A 22,616-nucleotide genomic window follows, 5' to 3' on the forward strand; every position below is an offset into this window, starting at 1 on the left:
CCCGCACCTACCTGGGCTGAGCCCACTGGCCCCTGCCAGCCTGGCCCTGTGGGGAGCAGGGCTGACCTGTCAGGACACCTTGGAAAAATCTGGAAAAACTTCGGCAGTGAGAAGCTGTGGATGAGGGAGGGACCGAACAGCATCTGCCCTGTGACCCTGCCCCTTTCCGAGGGAGCTGGGAGCTACAGTGCTCTGCAGCTGTGGCCACTGGCTCTCACTCTGACTCCTCCAGCCTTCAAGATGGCACCAGGCTGGCACCACCACCCAGGCCTGTCTGGCTGCCAGTGGGACATGCATTCCCTGGCCACATGGAAACAGCCCAAGGCCTGCTCCTGCGACACAGGGGTGAGAGGTGGAAGGAGTCCAGGAATGGGGTGGGTGTGGCCAGACCAGAGGAGAACTGGTGACTGGGGAGGTGTGGCAGGGGGCAGTGTACTACTGACCATGTGGTCCCAAAGCAGCTTTTATCTTCTCTGTACTGACCATTATGGAGGTGACTCTGACACATTTCTGGGCATGGCTTGGCCCTCAGAGATATCTGGTGGCCAATGGGCATTGGGAGTGGGCAGCACCTGGGCACAGGGTACCCCATGAATGCCCACCTCCCTGGCAGTGCACGCCTCTGTGCTGAAGCCAGACTTAGGGGCTGCTGGGAGCTATTACCCAAGGAGAGCCAGATATAGGGGCTGCGGATTGTGGCAGGGGATCACAGGTCAGGAATGGGATGGATTCAGGTTCTGGGTTTCAACACAGAGTGGGCCGAGGACCAGGTGAACAGGCTCAGTACACCCAGCTGACAGGCACCCACTGGGACTCTGTCCGTAGCTTCTCCATGGCCGCCTGGAGGTCATGGAAGGTCCTCTGCAGGTTGCTATTGACCAGGCAGAGGTCAAAGTAGTGCCCATAGCCCCTCTGGATGCGGCTGCTCTCCTCCACTGTCCGTCTCAGGTCCGCCTCCTGCCCAGGCACAAAGGGGACCTCCCTACAGTCAGTTCCCACAACTCACCCCCACTGTCAGAAGGAGCTACAGCTCCCCCACTCCCCCTCCCCAAAGCCCAACCCTGGCGTGGACTCCCTGGCTAGGGAGTGAGGGGCCCCTCTCTGTTTGCCTCAAAGTGGCTCACCATCAACCACAAACAGATGATGAGTGAAAGGGAGGAAATAAGCTTTAGTAACTGCCAATCACACCCCTAAATGCTTTGCATGCCACATAATCTTCACTACAGCTTTGCAAAGTAGGATTAATTTTTCCCCATTTATAACAGAGAAAATTAAGGTACAAAAAGGTCACACAGACAGTGGCTAAACAGGGTCTGCCTGACTCTCAAGTCAGTGCTCCCTCAAGTCTGACTAGGCTGCCTTATCTATGCAGCATGACAGGCTGGTACCAGGGCAATCCACAAGTACCCAGGACAACCCCACCCTCGACCCAGTGGAAGCTGGCTGGGCAGGGGTGGGGAAGGGTACTTGAAAACTGACTTAAATAAGCTGAAGCTAGCTATATCCCAGCAGCTCCGGTTGGCCACACCTTTTGCCAAGGAGGAGGTGCCCAGAATGGGAATCAGGCAAGGGTCCAGAGCTCCTAAGGGGGTCACTGGCAGAAGGGTGCCAGCCTAGACAGCCTCTTCTGGGCCCCAGCCATGCTAGAGGGTGGGGTTGTCCTGGGTACTTGTGGATTGCCCTGGTACCAGCCTGTCATGCTGCATAGGTAAGGCAGCCTAGTCAGACTTGAGGGAGCACTGACTTGAGAGTCAGGCAGACCCTGTTTAGCCACTGACTGTGTGACCTTTTTGTACCTTTTGTACCCAGGGCCTGAGTGCAGCAGCACCAGGCATGGCCAGCAGAGGGACCCCTGAGCTCAGAGCTCTGCAAACCCTCCACCTCCTGGGAAGGCGCAGCAAGACACAGGGAGGAAGGAGGAAGGGGCTGGAGTCCTGCAATGCAGGCTTGAAGCCTCTCCTCCAGGCAACGCCTGCTCTCTTACACTGACTCACCCCTCCAGCCAGCCTTCCCGCCTCTGGCTTTCTCCTACCTTTCAGCTTTCCCCCAGCTATAAGCAACCCAAGCTCACCTGGCCCACCTCCTGCCCACCTCTTCCACTGGCCCTCTGGAACTCTCTCTGGCCAGCATTCTGTCCCTGCAGAGTGGGCTGAGTTGGGGGCCTGGAGTTAGAAGCACATGTGTCCCAGGCTAGCTGTGTGCCTGGCTCACTCTGAGACTTTGGACTTCCTCTCTCAGACCTCTCGTTCCACATCTGTGCAGTGGGGGACCACGTCCTGCCTCACCGATAACTGGAGCAGGCCCCTGTCCCTCCCCAACAACACCTCCTTCTCTCTGTCAGCTCAGGCCTGTCCCCCACCACCCTAGGCAGCCATTGGACGCCTCCCCAACACCTCAGAGCCCTCACCGTGAGCTGCTTGGTGGACACTCCACTCTCCAGCGCCGCCCTGTTCGTGGCCCGCAGGGTCTCGAAGTCTGGGCCCTCGATGAACACCACGTCAGGGACAAACTCGGCCGTTCGTAGCACCTTCACTGCCTGCAGAAGGAGAAGGTAGGGTAGGGAGCATATCCCCATGTCTGTCCTGGGAACCAGAGAAAGGCTGTGAGGGTGACTGGGGTTGGGGTGGGCACTTGGGAGTGGGTGGAAAAGGGTGCCTAGGGGTCTGGGACATGAGTCCTGGGACAAATGACAAATAGCTGGCAGGTGGCTGGGGTGACTGGAGGAGACTAGAGGAGGAGTGGGGGCTCTGGAAGGCTGAGAAAGGTTCCAGATAGGCTGGATTTCAAGCAGTAGTTGAGGGCAAGGGGGTACATGGGTGTGCTCAGGTGACAGGTACCTGGAACTATGGGGGAGCACTGAGGCAGCAGAGAGGACATTGGGCAGGCTGGGAAGGAGCAGAATGGCAGTACCTGGGGGTTGACATCCAGCATGCACACCTTCCTGGCAGCGACCACACCCCGGATGGAGTCAATACATGTGCCATACAGGTTGCCCTCGTATTCGCCATGTTCCAGGTAGCGCCCAGCACGGATGTCAGCCTCCATCTCCCCACGGGACACAAAGCTGTAACCCTGACCTTCCTGCTCTGAGTCTTTGGGCCACCGGGAGGTGTCTAGGGGGCTGGGGGTAGGTTGAGCCGAATGGGCACAGGCAGGTCACAGTGCCTCAGACACATATACGCACACTTACCCAAGCCCCCGTTTCCCAGCCTTGGGGGTGCAGTCTGCCCCTCATCTTGCCAGCACTGCTGCCTTTGCACACACCTACCCCCCACCCTCCCCACTGGCACACACAGAGACATCAGGTGGTAACCCTGGTCTAACCCAGAGCCCACAGATGAGAGGCTGAGGTACAGAAAGGGCAATGTACAGCCCAAAGCCACACAGCAAGAGCCAAGCAGACCAGGGCAGTGCTCTTAGTCCTGCCTCTGGCAGCCAGGAGCTTCCACCACCCCCGCTGGTTCTGCCACTAAGAAGCCCTGTCTTCCACAAGGCTACACATACACAGCTCATAGCCTGTTTCACCCGGGTGCACAGCTGGGCACTCACTTTCTTCATGGCTTTTAGCAAGTGAAACAAGAGAAGGAAAGGGGACGCCAGCCCAGCCCACTAGGCCACCTGTTGGCAGGACACTTCCCTCATCCTTCCTGAGCCTGAAGTTCCCCTACCTACCCACAGAGGGCGTGCACCCCAACCCGTACACCCAAAGGTACCACCTGGCCTGGCGCCCATGAAGATGCCCATTCGGTAGGCTCAGCCCTGGCCCCCAGGGGAGCCCCTGCTCCCTGTCCCCGACTCAGCAGAGCCCAGCTCCCACTCACAGGGCACCGTGGTGCCATAGCGATCTGGATCCCACATGATGAGCTTGTTCTTCAGGCTGCGCCGTCCCACGCCCTGAGCCCCAATCAGCACCAGGGTTTTCCGGCGGAACGGGGGCATGCGGGCCACCTCCTCATAAATGAGCAACTCATGACAGTCAAACTCTGGACACAGGGAGATGGTGCTGCTCACCAGGCTGCACGGTGAGGGAGGGGCGGAGCTCTCAGGGAGGCTGAGGGCAAAACGGCTTGGAACAGGGGAGCAAGGGGGAGTCGGGCAGGGCCTAGGGACATGGCTGGCAGCATCTGAGCCAGGCACACATCTTCACGGGTGATGCGTGGGGACAGGGAAAGGCAAGCCATGTTAGAGGAGGACAAAGGGGGGGGCACTCTGATACCCACCTGCATTCTTGGTGGTCAAATACATCATTCGCTTCTTTTTCTTTCCTGAAAGGCTGCCGCATAGGGTCCCTGGCCATAGGGAGCTAGGTGAGTGAGGCAGACAGGGCCCTGTCGGATCCCAGATTGGAGATGTGGGGTAGGGGGGACCTCCTACCTGAGTTTGGTGTCAGCTCCAGGTCCCTCTTGACAAATGCTTTCCGCTTCTCCTCCAGCAGCTGGCTGGGGATGAGCCCAGCACTGCCCCCTTCAACATGACATGCCTGAAATGGACATGAGACCAAGATCTGCCTGAGCAAGAGGACCCCTCCCTGTGCCCTTGCCCTCCCATGCACCACACCTGGAGAGATGCAGGGGTGCCCGGGGCTCTCCTGCCACCAGTTGGGATCGTCCTGGTTTACGATCTGGAGCAAGTCCCCGGCGTTGAAGCGCAGGCCTGCTTCCTTGCAGAGGATGAGGCTGTCTCGGGCCGGGTCATAGTCAAAGTGACATTTCACGAATACCTGGGCCCAGGAATCAGCAAAGGGTCGGGGGAAGGGGCAGTAGAAGGCTGCAGGTGGAGGTCTACCCCGTGCCCCCTCTTTTCACAAAGACACAAGGGGAAATGGAACCGTCCCCCTGCAGGAGTGATGCCTCCAGGCCCGCCCATGTGCCTCCCTAGTGCCAACTTCCCTTCACATCTAGTACTACAGGATTCAGATCTTAGGACCAAGGATATGGGACCACCAAGTAGGGGACAGGACCCTGGCACCTAATCCTGGATCCCTCCCTCCACTCACCCTCTACCCTTGGAGAAGGGCTCTGGCAGAGGGCGAGAGAGCCAATAGGAGAGGTAGACAGAGCAGCCAGACCCCCAGAATCCACCAACTAGGAGACAGTTGTCCAGGACATAGGACAACGCCACCCACCCTGCGCATGCGCACAAACATGTGGAGAACACTGACCACGATGCAGGCACTCTCTCATACACTCTGGTACCCCAGGCTGTGGCTGCATGCATAATGCCGGCCAATGCGGGAGCACGTGCAGGTGCAGCAGGGGCAGAGGCCTGTCAGCGGCTGCATTCAGCTGCCCCTGGGCTGCAGGTCCCACCCTCGTCTCCCCTGGAGGAAACCAGTAGGAGAGGAGGGCCTCAGTGAGACTTGCAACCCTGACAGGCAGGAGGCTCAGCCATCCCTTGGGCCTTCTGCTGAGTGAGGGGCTGGTGGAGGGGCCCACCTGGCGGGGCAGATGGGGCTCCTGGTAGCTGGGCAGGATCTTGAGGATGACACTGCCACTGGCATTGTGCAGGAGCTCCTGCAGTGCACGGGGGTCACTGCCCACTGGCTGCCCGTTCACCTCCTTGATGATGTCACCCACATGCAGCAGGCCTTGCTGAGCCACCATGCCCCCATGCAGAATGCGTGCGATCACCAGCTCGCCGCCCTCCACGCGGAACGTTACACCCTGGAGGTCAGAGGGAGAGTGTAAGATGAGGCCGCGATTGCTCCAAGTCAGAATCTTCAAATACTCTCCTAATAGCACCTCCATTCCTGTCCCCACACACCCACCCCCGCACTCACAAAGTCCTCCTCCATCCTTCTGCCTAAATTCTTCACTTAGAGCAGGTACTAATGGCGGGGGGAAGTGGGCAGACTGGAGAGGTGCGGACACAGGTGAGTGTGCAGTGTCTATGGTCTCCTGGGTCTGCATGGGCCCTTCCCTGCACAAAGCTGGCCCCATCTTCATCTTCAGACCACGCTTGGCCTTTTTTGTCCCCTCATTGGTTATTCTCAATCCCCCACCCTCACCAGCCCCGCCTCTGGCCCTGCCCAGTCCTCACCAGATGTTCTCCGGCTGTCTTTCGGATGCCCACCATGCGCACGGCGTCGGGAGGTACAGGCTGGTTGCTGAATGTAGGGTCCAGGCCAGGGCTGGGGGGTGGTGTCTCATAAGTCTTTGAGGCCACAGAGTCATGCGTCTCCAGGAGGGACTAGGGGGTGGTGGGAAAAGAAGGGACAATGGGGCAGTGCCCTGGCTCTCTTCCCATCCCAGCTCCAACTTCCTGCCGGCCCCTCCAACAGCAGCATGCCCCGGTCCACCCGCCTCCTGCTCCCTCACCCCAGCCCCAGCGGCCAGGAACCTGGAAGTGGGGCTTCTGGAGGATGTGGGCCAGCTCGGCAGCAGTGCTGCTCTGCTCAGCCAGCTGTGCCAGGTCCCGCAGGATCTCCTGCACCAGCTCCAGGTTGTCTCTCACGGCCTCCAGTTTCGTCTCCTCCAGCCTCTCATGGGCCTGGGGGTGGAAGCAGAACAGGTGCAGCTAGGAGCTTCCCCAGGAGCCCTGAGACACCAAGCAGGGTCCTCCTCAGCCCCCCGGCATTTTCCCCACCCCACTCCCAGCCCCCAGCTTCAGCTCCTCACTCACTGACACACAATAATACCCACACGTGCACATTCTTTCCTTGCTGTCTCCTTTATTCCCCGAAATGACTAGGAACTGCTTTAGGGAAGGAAGAAACCAAAGGACAAACTTTCCTTTCCATTCCCTTGCCACAGAGGGTCATTAGAAGTTACCAAATTGTCCCCAGCTCCCAGGACCCTATATGCATTGGCATTCAAAAATAGCTTCTTCTACCGGACATCATGGTTGGGTGGGGTCTTGAAGACCCTGAAGCCCCGGATGAGGAAGTTAGGGAGGTGGAATAACTTTCCCAGGATCACTAGGACTTGAACTTGCATCTCCAGGCTCTCAACTCAGTGTTCCCAATGAATGAGGGGCCACAAAATCAGCACATGGTGCCAGGAGCAGGGCCCGCACCTATTTGTCGCTCTGCTGGCTCCGGGTTCCATACCAAGGTGTGCTGAAAACGGAAAAGGAATCCTTCGCCAGTGACCAGCCCAGTGGGGAGTGTTAGGTTAGGTGGATCAGGAAGAAAGGAATTCCATTTCAAGAGTATATATGAAGACCTTTTTTTCCCCTCTGAATCTTTGAAAGATCATTGCAGACAACACAAGCCACTTTATCCCAAAGTATTTCAGCATGCATTTCATAGGAACAAAGACATTCTGCTGCATAAACCACAATACCATTATCACCTGCAAGAAATTTCACATTGATTCATTAATATATTATGTAAGACAGTCCATATTCAAATGTCTACTCTTGTCCCAAAAGTATCCTTTATAGTTCTATTTTTTTCTGATTCAGGATCCAATTGATGATCATATGTTGTATTTGGTTGACACATCTTTTTATTCTCCTCTAATCTAGAACAGATCCCAGTAACTTTTAGACTTTCAGGACATTTGTTGTTTCGTTTTGTTTTTTGTGTCTGTTTTTGTTTTGTAGGGACAGGGTCTCACTACGTTGCCTAGGCTGGTCTCAGACTCTGGGCTTCAAGCAATCCTCCCGCCTCAGGCTCCCAAAGCCTGGGATTACAGGTGTGAGCCACTGCACCCAGCTTAGACATTTTTAGACTCCAGGCCAGTAGTTTTTAGGATGCTCTAGCACTAGATTTAGTTGATTGTTTCCTCATGATTAGACTTACGTTAGTCCTTTTGACAAGAGTTCTATGTAGGTGATCTTGTGTCTTTGTGTCTTTCTCATACTTTGAGACTATGTGACTCTTCTGTTCCCCCCAAATCCTTCACCAATGGATTCAGCATCAATTTATGATCCTTGCCTAAATGAATTATTATACTGGACATTGCAAAATAGTGATTACCTAATTCCCATGATTCCTTCTACATTTATTGGCATTCTACTATAAGAATGAGCTTTTCAGCCAGGCACAGTGGGTCACGCCTGGAATCCCTGCACTTTGGGAGGCCAAGGCGGGTGGATCACCTGAGGTCAGGAGTTTGCAAAACAGCCTGGCCAACGTGGTGAAACCCCGTTTCTACTACAAATACAAAAAATTAGCCGGGGGTATTGCTGGGCACCTGTAGTCCCAGCTACTCAGGAGGCTGAGGCAGGAGAATCGCTTGAACCTGGGAGGCGGAGGTTGCAATGAGCCGAGATCGTGCCATTGCACTCCAGCCTGGGCAACAAGAGCAAAATTCTGTTTCCAAAAAAAAAAAAAAGAATGAGCTCTTCTTCTTTTCTCTCTTCCACCCTACTCCTCTTTCTCTCCTTCTCTCTCTCATGATATCACTACGAATTTTTTTTTTTATTATTTCATGTTCTAATCCATTATGATCACTATCTTCATTGACGCAGTTTATCCCAAATTTGTCCAGTGGGAGCCCCATTCACACCTCTGTCCTGCTGACATGTTCCCATCAGTCCTTGAGCATCTCCTTCCCTTCTGGCACAGGCTCATTTGATATGTTCCCTACCCCAGGTCTGGAATCAGCAATTCTCCAAGGAATCCTGATTTCTTTTAGCAGGGGATAGTATTTAGAAACCAAGATGTGGGCACTCAGTACCCATTGTTTTTGGGCATCATTTCTTTGGCAGTCATTAGTAGATACTGATGGCTCCAAATAAAATCAAACTCTAAAGGATTTTTCTCATCTTCCCCCATTCCATATTTGTGTCTCCCTTCTCCTTCAGTGAGGACTTATTTCCCAATAACATCAATATATTTACTTATTTGTTCTGTCCTTCAATATTCAAAGCAGTTTCAGAATTGCTATACAACTGCTACTACCTATCACAAATCTATTAAGTAAAAATCAGCGGGGATGGGTAGTAGGGGCCTAAGGGACAAAAGACTACACACTGGGTACAGTGTACACTGCTTGGGTGATGGGTGCATCAAAATCTCAGAAATCACCACGAAAGGCCAAGCAAGGTGGCTCACGCTTGTAATCCCAGTACTTTGCGAGGCCGAGGTAGGAGGATCACCTGAGGTCAGAAGTTCGAGACCAGCCTGACCAACATGGTAAAACCCCATCTCTACCAAAAATACAAAATTAGCCAGGCATGGTGGCACATGCCTGTAATCCCAGCTACTCAGGAGGCTGAGGCACAAGAATCACTTGGACCTGGGAGGCAAAGGTTGCAGGGAGCTGAGATTGCGCCACTGCACTCCAGCCTGGGCAACAGAGCAAGACTCTGTTTCTAAATAAATAAATAAATAAATTGCCCTTTCTTACATAAAACATGGTACACTGTATATACCCTTTGACACCCTGGGGCTTTTGTTTATTTAACTGGTTCGGTTTGTTTTCTGGCTTTTTATTTAAAAATATGCCATAGAAATCACTCCATGAAACTGCATGGAGATCTTCCTTTATTATTATTTTTAGTTTGTTTGAGACAGAGTCTTGCTTTGTCACCCAGGATGGAGTGCAGTGTCACGGTCTCAGCTCACTGCATCCTCTGCCTCCCGGGTTGGGATTACAGGCATGAACCACCGTGCCCATCTTATTATTTTAATTACTGCATTTGACTCCATTGCATGACTGGATTCCTGTAATTTATTCAACCAGCCTTCATGGGTATTTAGGTTGTTTCTAATACTTTGCTATTGCAAATAATGTTGCATTAAATGACTCTGGCATAGTATTCTATATCTGTGGAGAAGATCTTCCATGTAAATTCCTAGAAGTCTTGCTGGGTCAAGTAATAAATACATACGTAATTTTCTTAGATATTGACAAATTCCCCTCCATGGGACTTGGGCCAGTTTGCCCTCCTGCTAGCACTGTATGAGGCATATTCTTGAAGCTCACCACCAGAGTGTTGATCAAACATTTGCATGTCTGCCAATCATATGGAGGAGAAATGATCTCTCAGTGGGGCTTACTTTGCATTTTGCTTATTATGAGTGAAGTCAAACATCTCTCCATATGTTTAAGAGCCATCTGTATATACTTTTCTGTGAACTGTCTACTCATGTCTTTCCCAATTTTTCTGTCAGGTCTTGGTTTTTATTCTTTTCCCTATTTTAAAAAATGTTTTCTCTCTATTGGGAAAATTAGTCCTTGGTGATATCTCTTGCAAATCACTTCCCCCAGTTTGCCACTTGTCTTTTGACTCTGCTTGTGGTGTTTTCGCATGCAAAAAAAAAAAACATTTAGGTCAGGTGCGGTGGTTCACACCTGCAATCCCAGCACTTTGGGAGGTCGAGGAGGGAGGACTGCTTGAACCCAGGAGTTCAAGACCAGCCTGGGTAAGATAACAAGCCCCTGTTGCTATAAAATATTTTTAAAATGCACCTGAGCATTTTTAATGCATGGTGGCATGTACCTGAGGTCCCTGCTACTCTTACTTGGGAGGCTGAGGTGGAAGGATCACTTGAACCCAGGAGATTGAGGCTGCAGTGAGCACTGTTTGCACCACTGCACTCTAGCCTGAGTGACAGAGCAAGACCTTGGCTCAAAAAAAAATTGTTTTTAATGTGGGTGAATGTAATAATCTTTTATGCATCTGAATTTTGAGGCATAGTTTTTTGTTTTCTTGTTTTGTTTTGTTTTAAGGGAGGGCTTTTCCCATATACAGAGCCTTGTTTTCTTCTAGGATGTGTATGATTTATATTTTCACATAGAGATCTCTGATCTGCTTGGAGTTTATTCTGATATATGATGTGAGGAATAAATATACTTCGATATCTTTCAAAATTACTATCCAGATGTTCTAATACCATTTATTAAAAATTCATGGCCGGGCACAATGGCTCATTCCTGTAATCCCTTGGGAGGCCAAGGCAGGAGGATCACTGGAGCCCAGGAGTTCAAGACAGTAAGACCCCATCTCTATTTTTAAAATTTGTTTAATTTAAAAAATTCACAAGAAAACTATTGTTTGATTTTTTTAGGTGTAAGAATAGTAGTATAAATTTTTTTTTTTTTTTTTTTTTTTGAGACAGAGTCTCACTCTGTCGCCCAGGCTGGAGTGCAGTGACCAGATCTTGGCTCACTGCAAGCTCCGCCTCCTGGGTTTATGCCATTCTCCTGCCTCAGCCTCCCCAGTAGCTGGGACCACAGGCGCCCGCCACCTCGCCCGGCTAGTTTTTTTGTATTTTTTAGTAGAGACGGGGTTTCACTGGGTTAGCTAGGATGGTCTCGATTTCCTGACCTCGTGATCCGCCCGTCTCGGCCTCCCAAAGTGCTGGGATTACAGGCTTGAGCCACCGCGCCCGGCCTTAGTAGTATAACTTTTTAAAAGAAACCTTTTCAGTAGAGTCCAGTAGTTTATATACACAATGAAACACTTGCAGATGCAATCTATTATGGCTGAGATGTACTCCAAAACAATGGAGGAGAGAGGGAAGTGGATGAAGGTATGGATGAAATAAGATTATGCATGACTTGTTAAATATTGAAGTGGGGTGCTAGGTGATAGAGGTTCAGGATATATTTTTAAATTTTTTCATAATAGAACATTTGTTTAGCCATGAGATGGTGAGATTTGAATAGCATCTCACAGGACTGCTGTGAGAATTTGGTGAGATGGACACAGTGCCTGGCACACCACACAGCAGGTGCTCAATAAAGGTTAGATCCTGTCTGCTTTTTTCTTCCCCAAACAGGCCAGGGAACAGCACCCCACATGGCCCCATAGCCTCCTAAACCATCCTCTGCCAGGTGGGCAGCATTTTAGACTGACACCCACAACCTACTGGGAAAACAGACAACTAATGGGGCAAAGGAGAAGCATCTGGGGACAGGAAAAAGCCCCAGAGGGTTGGTCTTCCACAGAGCCCTATGTGATTTTCAGTCATTTAGCTGGGCCCAGCCCATGGAGCCCCAGACTGAGGGAGGCATCCCAGCTCTGGTTCTATTAGCCTGTGCCTAGGACAATGTTGGGAATCAAAGCCCCAACAACTGAGTGTCAAGAATAAACAAAGGCACTCAGGCAGCAACAATCTCACCATGGCAACCCTTGCATGGCTCTTTTGGGTTAACAGGAGCCAGCTCTGGCACAAGTGCCTGATGTGAGCATTAGAGAGGTCGCTCATTTTGACTTTAGCACCGTCTGGTCCATGGATGGAGGACAAGTTTTCTGAGGAGATGTGTTTGATCAAGGGGTAAGCCAGGGTGCCTCCTAAGCTGCTTACCTCTTATCTTTGACTTAATGACATTCCCACCATGGGCTAATCCATTCCTCCTCCTGTGGCCACTCCTGGACATTTTATACCCACAAATACGAAAGCACAGCTCTCCAAGCTCGACCTCACAGCCCTGAGGAAACTTTAAACATTTAATCATTCAAATACAAAACCAACACCTCAGTGGGCTGAACTAAACAAATAATTTTTTTTTTTTAGACAGAGTCTCACTCTGTAGCCCAAATTGGAGTGCAGTGGCACAATCTTGGCTCAATGCAACCTCCGCTTACCAGGCTCAAGCAATTCTGGTGCTTCAGTCTCCTGAGTAGCTGGGACTACAGGCACACGCCACCACCCCCAGCTAAGTTTTTATATTTTAGTAGAGACGGGGTTTCACCATGTTGCCCAGGATGGTCACAAACTCCTGAGCTCAGGCAATCTGCCTGCGTCGGCCTCCCAAAGTGCTGGGATTACAGGCATGAGCCACCACACCTGGCCTAAATTAGATTTTTTAAATGATGTAACAAGGATCTAAGAAAACTCACCACCCAAACTAAAAAACAAAGCTCTTGACAATATCCTACATCTAACCACATGCCCTACTCACCCCTCCCACTTGCAGAAAGCACCATCCTTTTTTTTTTTTTTTTTTTTTTGAGACGGAGGTTTGCTCGTTGCCCAGGCTGGAGTGCAATGATGCAATCTTGGCTCACTGCAACCTCCGCCTCCCGGGTTCAAGCGATTCTCGTGCCTCAGCCTCTCGAGTAGCTGGGATTACAGCATGCGCCAACACACCCATCTAATTTTGTATTTTTAGTAGAGATGGGGTTTCTCCATGTTGGTCAGGCTGGCCTTGAACTCCTGACCTCAGGTGATTCACCCAGCTCAGCTTCCCAAAGTGCTGGGATTACAGGTGTGAGCCACCGCACCCAGCTGAAAGCACCATCTTGATTTAGTGTGTTTGTCATTCCTTGGCTTCCCAATTAAAGAGTTTTAATGTGTCTGTATGTATTCTACATACTTCTGAAATGAATATAGTTAATAAAAAGGGAATAGTGTCTGTCCAAATGCATATTCTATGACATAAAAGAAGGGGGGAATCATGATTTTATCCATCCCTGGGGCCTGATTTTTTTTCACTTAATATTATCAAGTGAACAAATATTTCCCTTACTACTTTTTTACTCACTATTATTTTGCTAAGACTTATTCTTCTTTTTCATGTTAGGTGACACATCGCCCAGAACTAGAAGAGTGATTTGAATTTCTGTGGTAGCCATTCATTTCATTCTGCTCTGAAAATCATCCTCAGCAAAGCAGGGGCTCAAGCTCATGATAGACCAGAAGCTTGGGTGGGAGACACAGCTAGCTCATGTGGAGCCAGCCTGCATTCTGCTCTGTTTGCTCCCAATCCAGAGCCGTAGCAGGCTGCAGATGCAACACTACACAGTCATTTCAATGAAAAGTTTTCCCTTTGCCCTCTACTCCAATCCCCCTGATCATGGTAAAAGACAGGGAATTCCTATTTGAAGCCCTGGTTCATAATTAAATAGTGAAATAAAAAGCTGAAAGATGTCCCACAGAGTAGTGTGTCAGAAAGTAAAGGAACTCTTTAATGTGAGTTTGACAGATGTGACTTGCTTTAGCCAATGAACCATTATCAAATGTGAGCAGAGGCTTAGAAAGTGCTTGTGACTAAGGGCTTGTCATTCCTTGCTTGTGAGACACCATGTGAAGGTGGCTGAGGATGAGAGACCAGATGGAAAGGGGCCTGGCCATCCCAGACATTGCAGTTTTACCAGCTAAGACACCAGATTTGTGAGTGAGGCCATCCTGGACCACCCAGCCCCAGCTAAGCAAGCCCAGACCAGGAGAACCACCCAACCAACCCACAAAATCAGGGGAATTAAATCACAGTTGTTTTAAGCCACTACACAGCAGGATGGTTTGTTACACAGCAAAAGCAAACTGAAACACTGGCCTCACCACTACATCCTCTGCTTGTCATGTCCCCTTGTCAGAGCCCCTATCTTAGTGACCTCTCTAGACCTCTATTCTTCTAGGGCCATGTCTTGCTTTCCCAGCTCTTCCACCCTAGCCTCCCCACAGAAAAAGAGGCCTCCCTGTGAACTCCAGTCTAAAGCTAAGATTATAACAACTCTTTCTGACTCAAAAAGCACTTCTGGCCGGGCATGGTGGCTCATGCCTGTAATCCCTGCACTTTGGGAGGCCAAGGCAGGCAGATCATCTGAGGTCAGGAGTTTGAGGCCAGCCTGGCCAACATGGTGAAATCCCGTCTCTACTAAAAATACACAAATTAGCCGGGGATGGTGGGCCTGTAATCCCAGTTACTCGGGAGGCTGAGGCAGGAGAATCGCTTGAACCTGGGAGGCAGAGGTTGCAGTGAGCCGAGATTATGCCATTACACTCCAGCCTGGGCAACAGAGCAAGACTCCGTCTCAAAAAAAAAAAAAAAAGTACTTCCACTTCCATAACCTTATTCTCCCCACTTCTCAAAAGAAATAACTAAGCTGGGCATGGTGGCTCATGCCTGTAATCCTAGCACTTTGGGAAGCCAAGGTGGGAGGATCACTTGAGCTCAGGAGTTCAACACCAGCCTGGGCAACAGAGTGAGACCTCATCTTTCTTTTAAAATAAAAAAGCATAAATAATTAATTTTTAAAAAATTCCTCCATAAGAAATAACAAGTTCAGAGAGGTTGACAGATATACAAAACTCACAAAGCCGGTCAGTGGAATCTTCTGACTCCAAGCCCTGTGTTCTTTCTTCTTCATCTCACATGAATTAGCTTACATCAGCCTTCACATGCCTCTTAGCTAGCAGATGTCCCCATTAGTAACAATTTTTCTGAATTTCTGAATGTTCCCTGCCTTGGATTCTTCACCTTGACCTTGTCTGCAGCTGGAACACGTGCTACCGGATCCATGTCAGCTCTCCCAGATGCCAGCCACCTGCCAGGGCCGCCACCTGCTGTGTGCAGTCAACTGCCTAGACTTCTGATCTCTCTGCCAGACTTGACTTCCCTTAGGGCCTTTAACCCTCTGGATTTGTACCCTCAGGCCCTGCCTCTCCCTGGTCCCAGATATACCCAGCCCGGACCCTCCCACACTGCCTGCCACATCCCCAGAGAGAGTCAAGCCCAGCTCCACGGAGTAAGGGAGGGAGGCCAACAGCTACCACATGTGGCTCCAATCAGATTTCATTCCTCTGGATTTCTGGGCCACTTCACCAAGTTTTTGCAGTTGGATATTTGATCACAGTGCTTTGTCTATTAGGTTAGACATTTGTCTGTGTGCACAAAATCATTAAAATTGGTGAGAAGGAGGAAGTAGGTCCCATTGTCCAATGCAGGGAGCTCTGAGAGACACTGTCTTTGATGAGAGGAATGGCAAATTTACATTGTAAAGGATCACCTATACAAGGACAGAAGAAATGTATGGCTTTTTTTTTTCAACGAGCTCAGGTAGGCTCCTTTACGGAGATTCACTTCCTGTTTGTTTCACAACCACAGGGAGAGAGAAGTCACTGGATTGCCTTAGCCCATTAGCCTCATTTTGGGGGTCTCAGAGGGGAAGAAATGTCCATAATCTCTTCTATTGTGCTTTATGAATCCGGAACCATACCAGAAATTTCTTGGAAAAAATCCTGACCAACTTCTCCCCAGAAATGTTTCTAGAGAAGGGAGTTTACTTTCAATGTGACATAGCACAATGGTTCATTCTCAGTTAGGCTTTACTGTGAGGTCCCAGGACTGGGGCATTGTGGGGTCCAGTGAAAGGAAGACAGACTTGGGCTTCATCAGGAAAACAAACTATCTGGCAGTTCACTGCCATAACCCCAGCACTGTGCCTGGTATATGGCAAGTGCAAAATAGGTATTCGTTGGATGAAGGGATGGATGGATGGATGGACGGATGGATGGATGGATGAGTGAATGACATAGCCAGCCAGCAAACTCATCATTAGAGAGCTGTCGAGCAGACTGTCAAGTGGACTGGACCAGAGCGTAATGCTATCAAGGGGGATCCTGCTTTGAAGGGTATTGTCGAGAGGGCTGTCTCACTCTGAGACTCTGCCATCCCAAAGCAAAGTCTCACTGTCTCACTGTGGAGACAATAGCTAAAGTACCCAGAGGTGATGTGGTCTCATAAACCCAACTCTGAAATCCACTTTGGAAAGTTACAGATGTTGAAGTTCAAAACTGCACATATTCATCAATTTCATTGCCAAGTGTCCATTCTAGAGACACCCTCACATGCGTGCAGAAGCAGATGGATATAAGGATGTTCACTGCAGCACTGTTTTTCAGAGAGGAAAATCAGCAGTGACATACACATCTCTTGGGGGGAACCAATAAACAAACAGCTCTATTCATATATTAGAACAGGGGTCCCCAACCTCCAGGCCATGGACCAGTACTGGTCCGTGGCCTGTTAGGAACTAGGCGAACATCAGGAGGTGAGCAAGCATTACTGCCTGAGCTCCACCTCCTGTCAGATCAGTGGTGGCATTAGAGTCTCATGGGGCGCCAACCCTACTGTGAACTGCACGTGCCAGGGATCTAGGTTGTGTGCTCCTTATGAGAGTCTAACGAATGCCTGATGATCTGAGTGGAACAGCTGCATCCCGAAACCACCCCCCTCACCCTGATCTGTGGAAAAATTGTCTTCCACAAAACTGGTGCCTGGTGCCAAAAAGTTTGGGAACTGCTGTATAAGAAGACCACACAACAATTCAAATGAATCTCCCTATCTCTATCTATACTTAGGTCGACAGCTGTACTACTTGTATGAAATAGAAATCTCAAAAACAGAAGCACCTTACACTATCATTTCATTTATATAAATTTTTAAAGCACACATAATGGCCGGGCATGGTGGCTCACACCTGTAATCCCAGCACTTTGGGAGACTGAGGCAGGAGAATTATGAGGTCAGGAGTTCGTGACCAGCCTGGCCAATATGGTGAAACCCTGTCTCTACTAAAAAAAATACAAAAATGGCCGGGTACGGTGGCTCACGCCTAAAATCCCAGCACTTTGGGAGGCCGTGGCAGGCGGATCACGAGGTCAAGATATCAAGACCATCCTGGCCAACATGGTGAAACCCCATCTCTACTAAAAATACAAAAATTAGCTGGGTGTGGTAGCACGTGCCTGTAGTCCTAGCTACTCGGGAGGCTGAGGCAGGAGAATCACTTGAACCCAGGAGGTAGAGGTTGCAGTGAGCTGTGATCGTGCCACTGTACTCCAGCCTGGTGACAGAGTGAGACTCTGTCTCAAAAAAAAAAAAAAATTAGCCAGGCATGGTGGCGCGTGCCTGTAGTCCCAGCTACTTGGGAGGCTGAGGCAGAAAAATCGCTTGAACCTGGGAGGCGGAGGTTGCAGTAAGCCAAGATTGCACCACTGCACTCTAGCGTGGGCAACAGAGTGAGACTCCAGAAAAAAAAAAAAAAAAAGCACACCTAACAAAGGTAGAACCAGGCATGGTGGCTCATGCCTATAATCCCAGTGCTTTCAGAGGCTGAGAGGATCACTTGAGGCCAGGAGTGTGAGACTAGCCTGGACAACACAGCAAGATCCTGCCTCTACAAAAAAATTTAAAAATTAGCCAGGCATAGTGGTACATATTTGTAGTCCCAGTTACTCAGGAGGCTAAGGCAGGAGGATCATTTGAGCCCAGGAGTTCCAGGCTGCAGTGAGCTATAATTGTTTCACGGTAGAACAGGGGTCCACTGTACTCCAACCTGGGAGATGGTATAAGACCCTGTCTTAAAAAAAAAAAAAAAATCACACCAAGGTATATTGTTTACAGCTAAACACATATGCAGGCAAGATAAGCCAACATTCAGTGAAATGACATCAATCTCTAGCCAGTGGTTACCTGTGGGAAGGGAATGCAGTGAAAATGAAGAAGGGGAGAGGCATTAACTGTGTCAAACTTTTTATTTCTTTTTTTTTTTTTTTTTTGAGACAGTGTCTCACTCTCTCACCCAGGCTGGAGTGCAGTGGCGTGATCATGGCTCACTGCAGCCTTGACCTACCCAGCTCAAGCAATTCTCCCCGCTCAGCCTCTTGAGTAGTTGGGACTACAGGTGAATGCTACCATGCTTGGCTAATTTTATTTTTTTTTATAGAGACAAGGTTTCACCATGTTAATCAGGCTGGGCTTGAATTCCTGAGCTCAAGTGATCCACCCACCACGGACTTCCAAAGTGCTGGGACTAAAGCTGTAAGCCACACCATGCCATGTGCCTCATACTTTTTATTTCTTAAGAAATGCCAAGAGTCAAAATAAACATTATTAACATTTTGGAGATGGGTACTCAGGAGTTTATTATGTTATTTTTTATACTCTTTTGTATTTATTCATTCAACAAATACTCAGTGAGCACCTACTATGTGTCAGGCATTTTGTAGGCTCTGGGGATATAGCGGTGAATCAAAAAGACAAACATTCCTGCCTTCATGGACCATCTCTATGTTTGAAATGTGTACAATTCCTTGTATGTATGTATGTATGTATGTATGTATTTATTTATTTATTTATTTATTTTTGAGACAGAGTCTCGCTCTGTCACCCAGGCTGGAGTGCAGTGGCTGGATTTCAGCTCCCTGCAAGCTCCGCCTCCCAGGTTTACACCATTCTCCTGCCTCAGCCTCCCGGGTAGCTGGGACTACAGGCGCCGCCACCTCGCCCGGCTAGTTTTTTGTATCCTAATCCCAGCAGCCATGGGCACCATCCCCACCTCCCCTCCTCAGGAGAGGGGGCATCCTTCCACACTCCCCGGGGCAGGATCCCAGGTGCCTTGCTGTCCCCTAGCCCTCACTGCCAAACACCAAGTTCCACCAGTTTACCCTAAGGTCTGGGACCACAACTCCAGTTCAGGCTCTCAGCATCTTATACTCAACCCACTAAAGAGCCACTCACTGGCCTCTCCAACTCCAGATATAACTCCCCAACAGTTCTCCATGTGGCTGCCTAAAACACCCACATTTGGCCATCACATCCCTGCTTAAATACCATAAATCCTGCCAAGTGCGGTGGCTCACGCCTGTAATCCCAGCACTTTGGGAGGCCGAGGCAGGCAGATCACCTGAGGTCAGGAATTCAAGACCAGCCTGAGTAACATGGAGAAACCCCATCTCTACTAAAACTACAAAATTAGCTGGGCATGGTGGCACATGCCTGTAATCCCAGCTACTCGGGAGGCTGAGGCAGAAAAATCACTTGAACTCAGGAGGTGGAGGTTGCAGTGAGTCAAGATCATGGCATTGTACTCCAGTCTGCACAACAAGAGCAAAATTCTTTCTCAAAAACACGTAAAGCCTCCCTGATACTCATGACACTCACAGAAGGACACCCAAGCACTCACACACAGCCCCCAATCTTTGCACAGCTCGCATTGTCTCACATTTGAGGCTCAGCCTCACACCAGCACTTCCAATCCCCTGCACACTCCTGACTTTTTCTTTTTTCTTTTTTTTTTTTTTTTGAGACGGAGTCTCGCTCTGTCGCCCAGGCTGGAGTGCAGTGGCCTGATCTGGGCTCACTGCAAGCTCCGCCTCCCGGGTTCATGCCATTCTCCTGCCTCAGCCTCCCGAGTAGCTGGGACTACAGGCGCCCACCACTTCGCCCGGCTAGTTTTTTGTATTTTTTAGTAGAAATGGGGTTTCACCATGTTAGCCAGGATGGTCTCGATCTCCTGACCTCGTGATCTGCCCGTCTCGGCCTCCCAAAGTGCTGGGGTTACAGGCTTGAGCCACCACGCCCAGCCACTCCTGACTTTTTCTTACCTCTGTGCTTCTGCTCAAGCTCTTCTGTGGCCCAGAATGCCCTCCTCCTCTTCCTCATTCTTCCACTCAGCTCAAGTGGTCCTTCCTCCAGGAAGGCCGCCTTGCCCACCCCAGGCTGGGTTAGGCACCTGTACTTTACGCTCCCAAAATGCCTAGTGTATCCACCTCTATCACTGTCATTACCAAATTGTCCTATTATTTTCTCTTTTAGTGAACCTCTCCCCTACCTGATACATAGCAGGTGACCTTAGAAAGACATGCACACAAAATGCCCAAAGGCAGAAGGACAGGCAAGATGAATTCTAGAGATTCTCCAACATGTGCATGCTGGCCCACACCAATCACACACTCCACAAGCTGGCGGTCACCAAACATCCACCCACGCACTCACCAGACAGGTGCCGGGGCACCCCCCTCTACCTGCAGCCACTCAGGTCATCACCTGGGCATGATTTTCTTCTACAATCCCCTTCAGGGGGGCCTCTTGTGCCACATGCCCCATTCCCAGGGCCCTCTGTAGCTAATACCCCATCCCCTACTGTGCCTCCCCAGGCACAGTGCCCTTGTGCCCACCTCCCTGGAGCACTGTACCTTGGCCAGGGATCTTACCATGGGACTTTCCATAATGCCTCGAAGGAAGATCAGGTCCAGCTCTGCAGCCCCCGTGGCATTCGGGAGGGATCCCAAGTTGTCCAGGACTTGCTGCATGGCTGGGGGAAGGTATGGGCAGTGAGATACACAGGTACCAGCTGGGTACAGAAGACTAAAACACACCACAATACCTGCCACTCCACCACCCCCATGTCCCACAGAAGACAGCCCCTCCCTGACAACATTCCCCTCCCTGCCCAGCACAGGCACCCCAGGCCCTTGAATGCCTGGGACAGAGGTCCTTGAGGAAGGGGACAGTTTCCTTGGCCTGTTCTCTCCACCCTACGTAACGCCAGCCTGAGCAGGTGGGAGGCTCCAGGCAGCTAGAAGAGACTCTGAGGTGGGGGGAAGGGAGAAAGGGAAGCAGGTGTCAGGTTCCAGGTCCTGCCCTGCACCAGAAAACCACAAGCTGTTGGGTGGATCACTTGAGGTCAGGAGTTCGAGACCAGCCTGGGCAACAAGGCAAAACCCCATCTCTATTAAAAATACCAAAATTAGCCAGGCATAGTGGTGTAGGTCTGTAATTCTAGCTACTCAGGAGGCTGAGGCAGAGATTGCAGTGAGCTGAGATCACGCCACTGCACTCCAACCTGGGTGGCAGAGCAAGACTGTCTCTGGCTGGGAGCAGTGGCTCATGCCTGTAATCCCAGCACTTTGGGACAACGAGGTGGGTGGATCACGAGGTCAGGAGATCGAGACCATCCAGACCAACACAGTAAAACCCCGTCTCTACTAAAAATACAAAAAAATTAGCCGGGCATGGTGGCGGGCGCCTGTAGTCCCAGCTACTCGGGAGGCTGAGGCAGGAGAATGGCGTGAACCTGGGAGGCGGAGCTTGCAGTGAGCCAAGATTGCACCATTGCACTCCAGCCTGGGTGACAGAGTGAGACTCTGTCTTGAAAAACAAACAAACAAATAAATAAAATAAAAATTAAAAAATAAGACTGTCTTAAAAAAAAGAAAGAAAGAAAAAGGAAAGAAAATCACAAGTTCCTCACTCAATCTCTAGATGGGCTGAAGCCCAGGACTCAGCCACCTGCACCTGGCAGGCTTAAGGATGAGACAGACAGTACTTGGAGCAAGTCCCTGAGTACAGGCCCAGAGTCAAGCAGGCAGCCACACAGGAGCCAGGGCCTGCAGAGCCTCTAGTCTAAGCACCACTAATTCAGTGTGACATTGTACAAGTCACTGTCCCTCACTGGCCTCAGTCTTTCCTGCTTGTAAAATGGATGAGTTGGGCTAGATGATGACTACAGACCCTTCAGCTCTGAGTGGCAATGATCTATAACTGAGAAATTAACATGGATGATAGGAAGTCAAAGCTGAGGCCTGGAATGACTGTGGGCACCCAAAGGCCAAGGTCACACCAAGTCATCACAGGGATAAGCAAACTCTCAGCCCGGAATGGGACATAACAGAGGACATGATAACACCTGCAGCTGGGCCGCAACAATGCCCCCGAGATCTGAGGTGGGGGCTGCCTTCACTCACTGGCAGAGATGGGAGTTCCAGGCTGTGGCAAGTTCCGGGGAAAGGAAGTAAGAAGCAGAATGTGACCAGCTGGGGGCAGAGATGGGCAAAGGATATCATTACTCTGCCACCAAGCCACCTATGCCTACATCTGCATAACAGAACCCAAGCCGTGGAGGACGGGGGAGGATGCACCCCTGGCGCCTCTCAATGCTCTTGTCAGTGCTCCCCTCCTCCAGGAAGGAACAGGAGTGGAGAGGAGGAGGCACTAGAACTGGAGCTGTCAGAGATGGTTCAGGGACTCCTGGACTCCCATATCCTTCCTCCTCCTGCTCCCTGCCTTCTCCAGAAAAAAAGTCCAAGCTTGCCCTTCAGACCCCTCTTGCCCAGGCCAGGGCTTGGCATTGGTCAGAGACCTGCGAAGTCCCCAGTGGGCTCTGAAAGAGGCCAGGGCAGAGACCCTTCCCTCCCAGCCAGGGTATGCCAG

At 50.5% G+C, this 22,616-nt stretch overlaps 1 protein-coding gene across 1 annotated transcript; it reads right to left on the reverse strand.

Moving 5' to 3' along the window:
- Nucleotides 1-712: 712 nt before the first annotated feature.
- LOC117087721 (MAGUK p55 subfamily member 2-like) lies at nucleotides 713-20,838 on the reverse strand. The gene is made up of 11 exons (XM_033218277.1): nucleotides 20,600-20,838; nucleotides 6,340-6,489; nucleotides 6,040-6,189; nucleotides 5,436-5,663; nucleotides 4,589-4,720; nucleotides 4,375-4,480; nucleotides 4,221-4,289; nucleotides 3,822-3,983; nucleotides 2,911-3,113; nucleotides 2,408-2,536; nucleotides 713-957 (listed from the first exon to the last, which is right to left on the reverse strand). The coding sequence occupies exons 1-11, from the start codon at nucleotides 20,714-20,716 to the stop codon at nucleotides 781-783; spliced, it is 1,623 nt and encodes a 540-aa protein (XP_033074168.1). The 5' UTR covers nucleotides 20,717-20,838; the 3' UTR covers nucleotides 713-780.
- Nucleotides 20,839-22,616: the final 1,778 nt, after the last annotated feature.

This window comes from Trachypithecus francoisi, unplaced genomic scaffold (genome assembly GCF_009764315.1).
Source record: "Trachypithecus francoisi isolate TF-2019V2 unplaced genomic scaffold, Tfra_2.0 Lachesis_group10, whole genome shotgun sequence".
Lineage (NCBI taxonomy): Eukaryota > Metazoa > Chordata > Mammalia > Primates > Cercopithecidae > Trachypithecus > Trachypithecus francoisi.

What these genes read in the sequence shown, in the direction of transcription:
- LOC117087721 (XM_033218277.1), bottom strand. Translation starts at nt 20,716, where the DNA reads ATGCAGCAAGTCCTGGACAACTTGGGATCCCTCCCGAATGCCACGGGG. An exon ending in AGCCCCATCTGCCCCGCCAG is followed by an intron (nt 4,721 to 5,435) that starts GTGGGCCCCTCC and finishes TCCTGGGCCCAG; the next exon opens with GTATTCGTGAAATGTCACTT. An exon ending in ACGATCCCAACTGGTGGCAG is followed by an intron (nt 4,481 to 4,588) that starts GAGAGCCCCGGG and finishes TGTCCATTTCAG; the next exon opens with GCATGTCATGTTGAAGGGGG.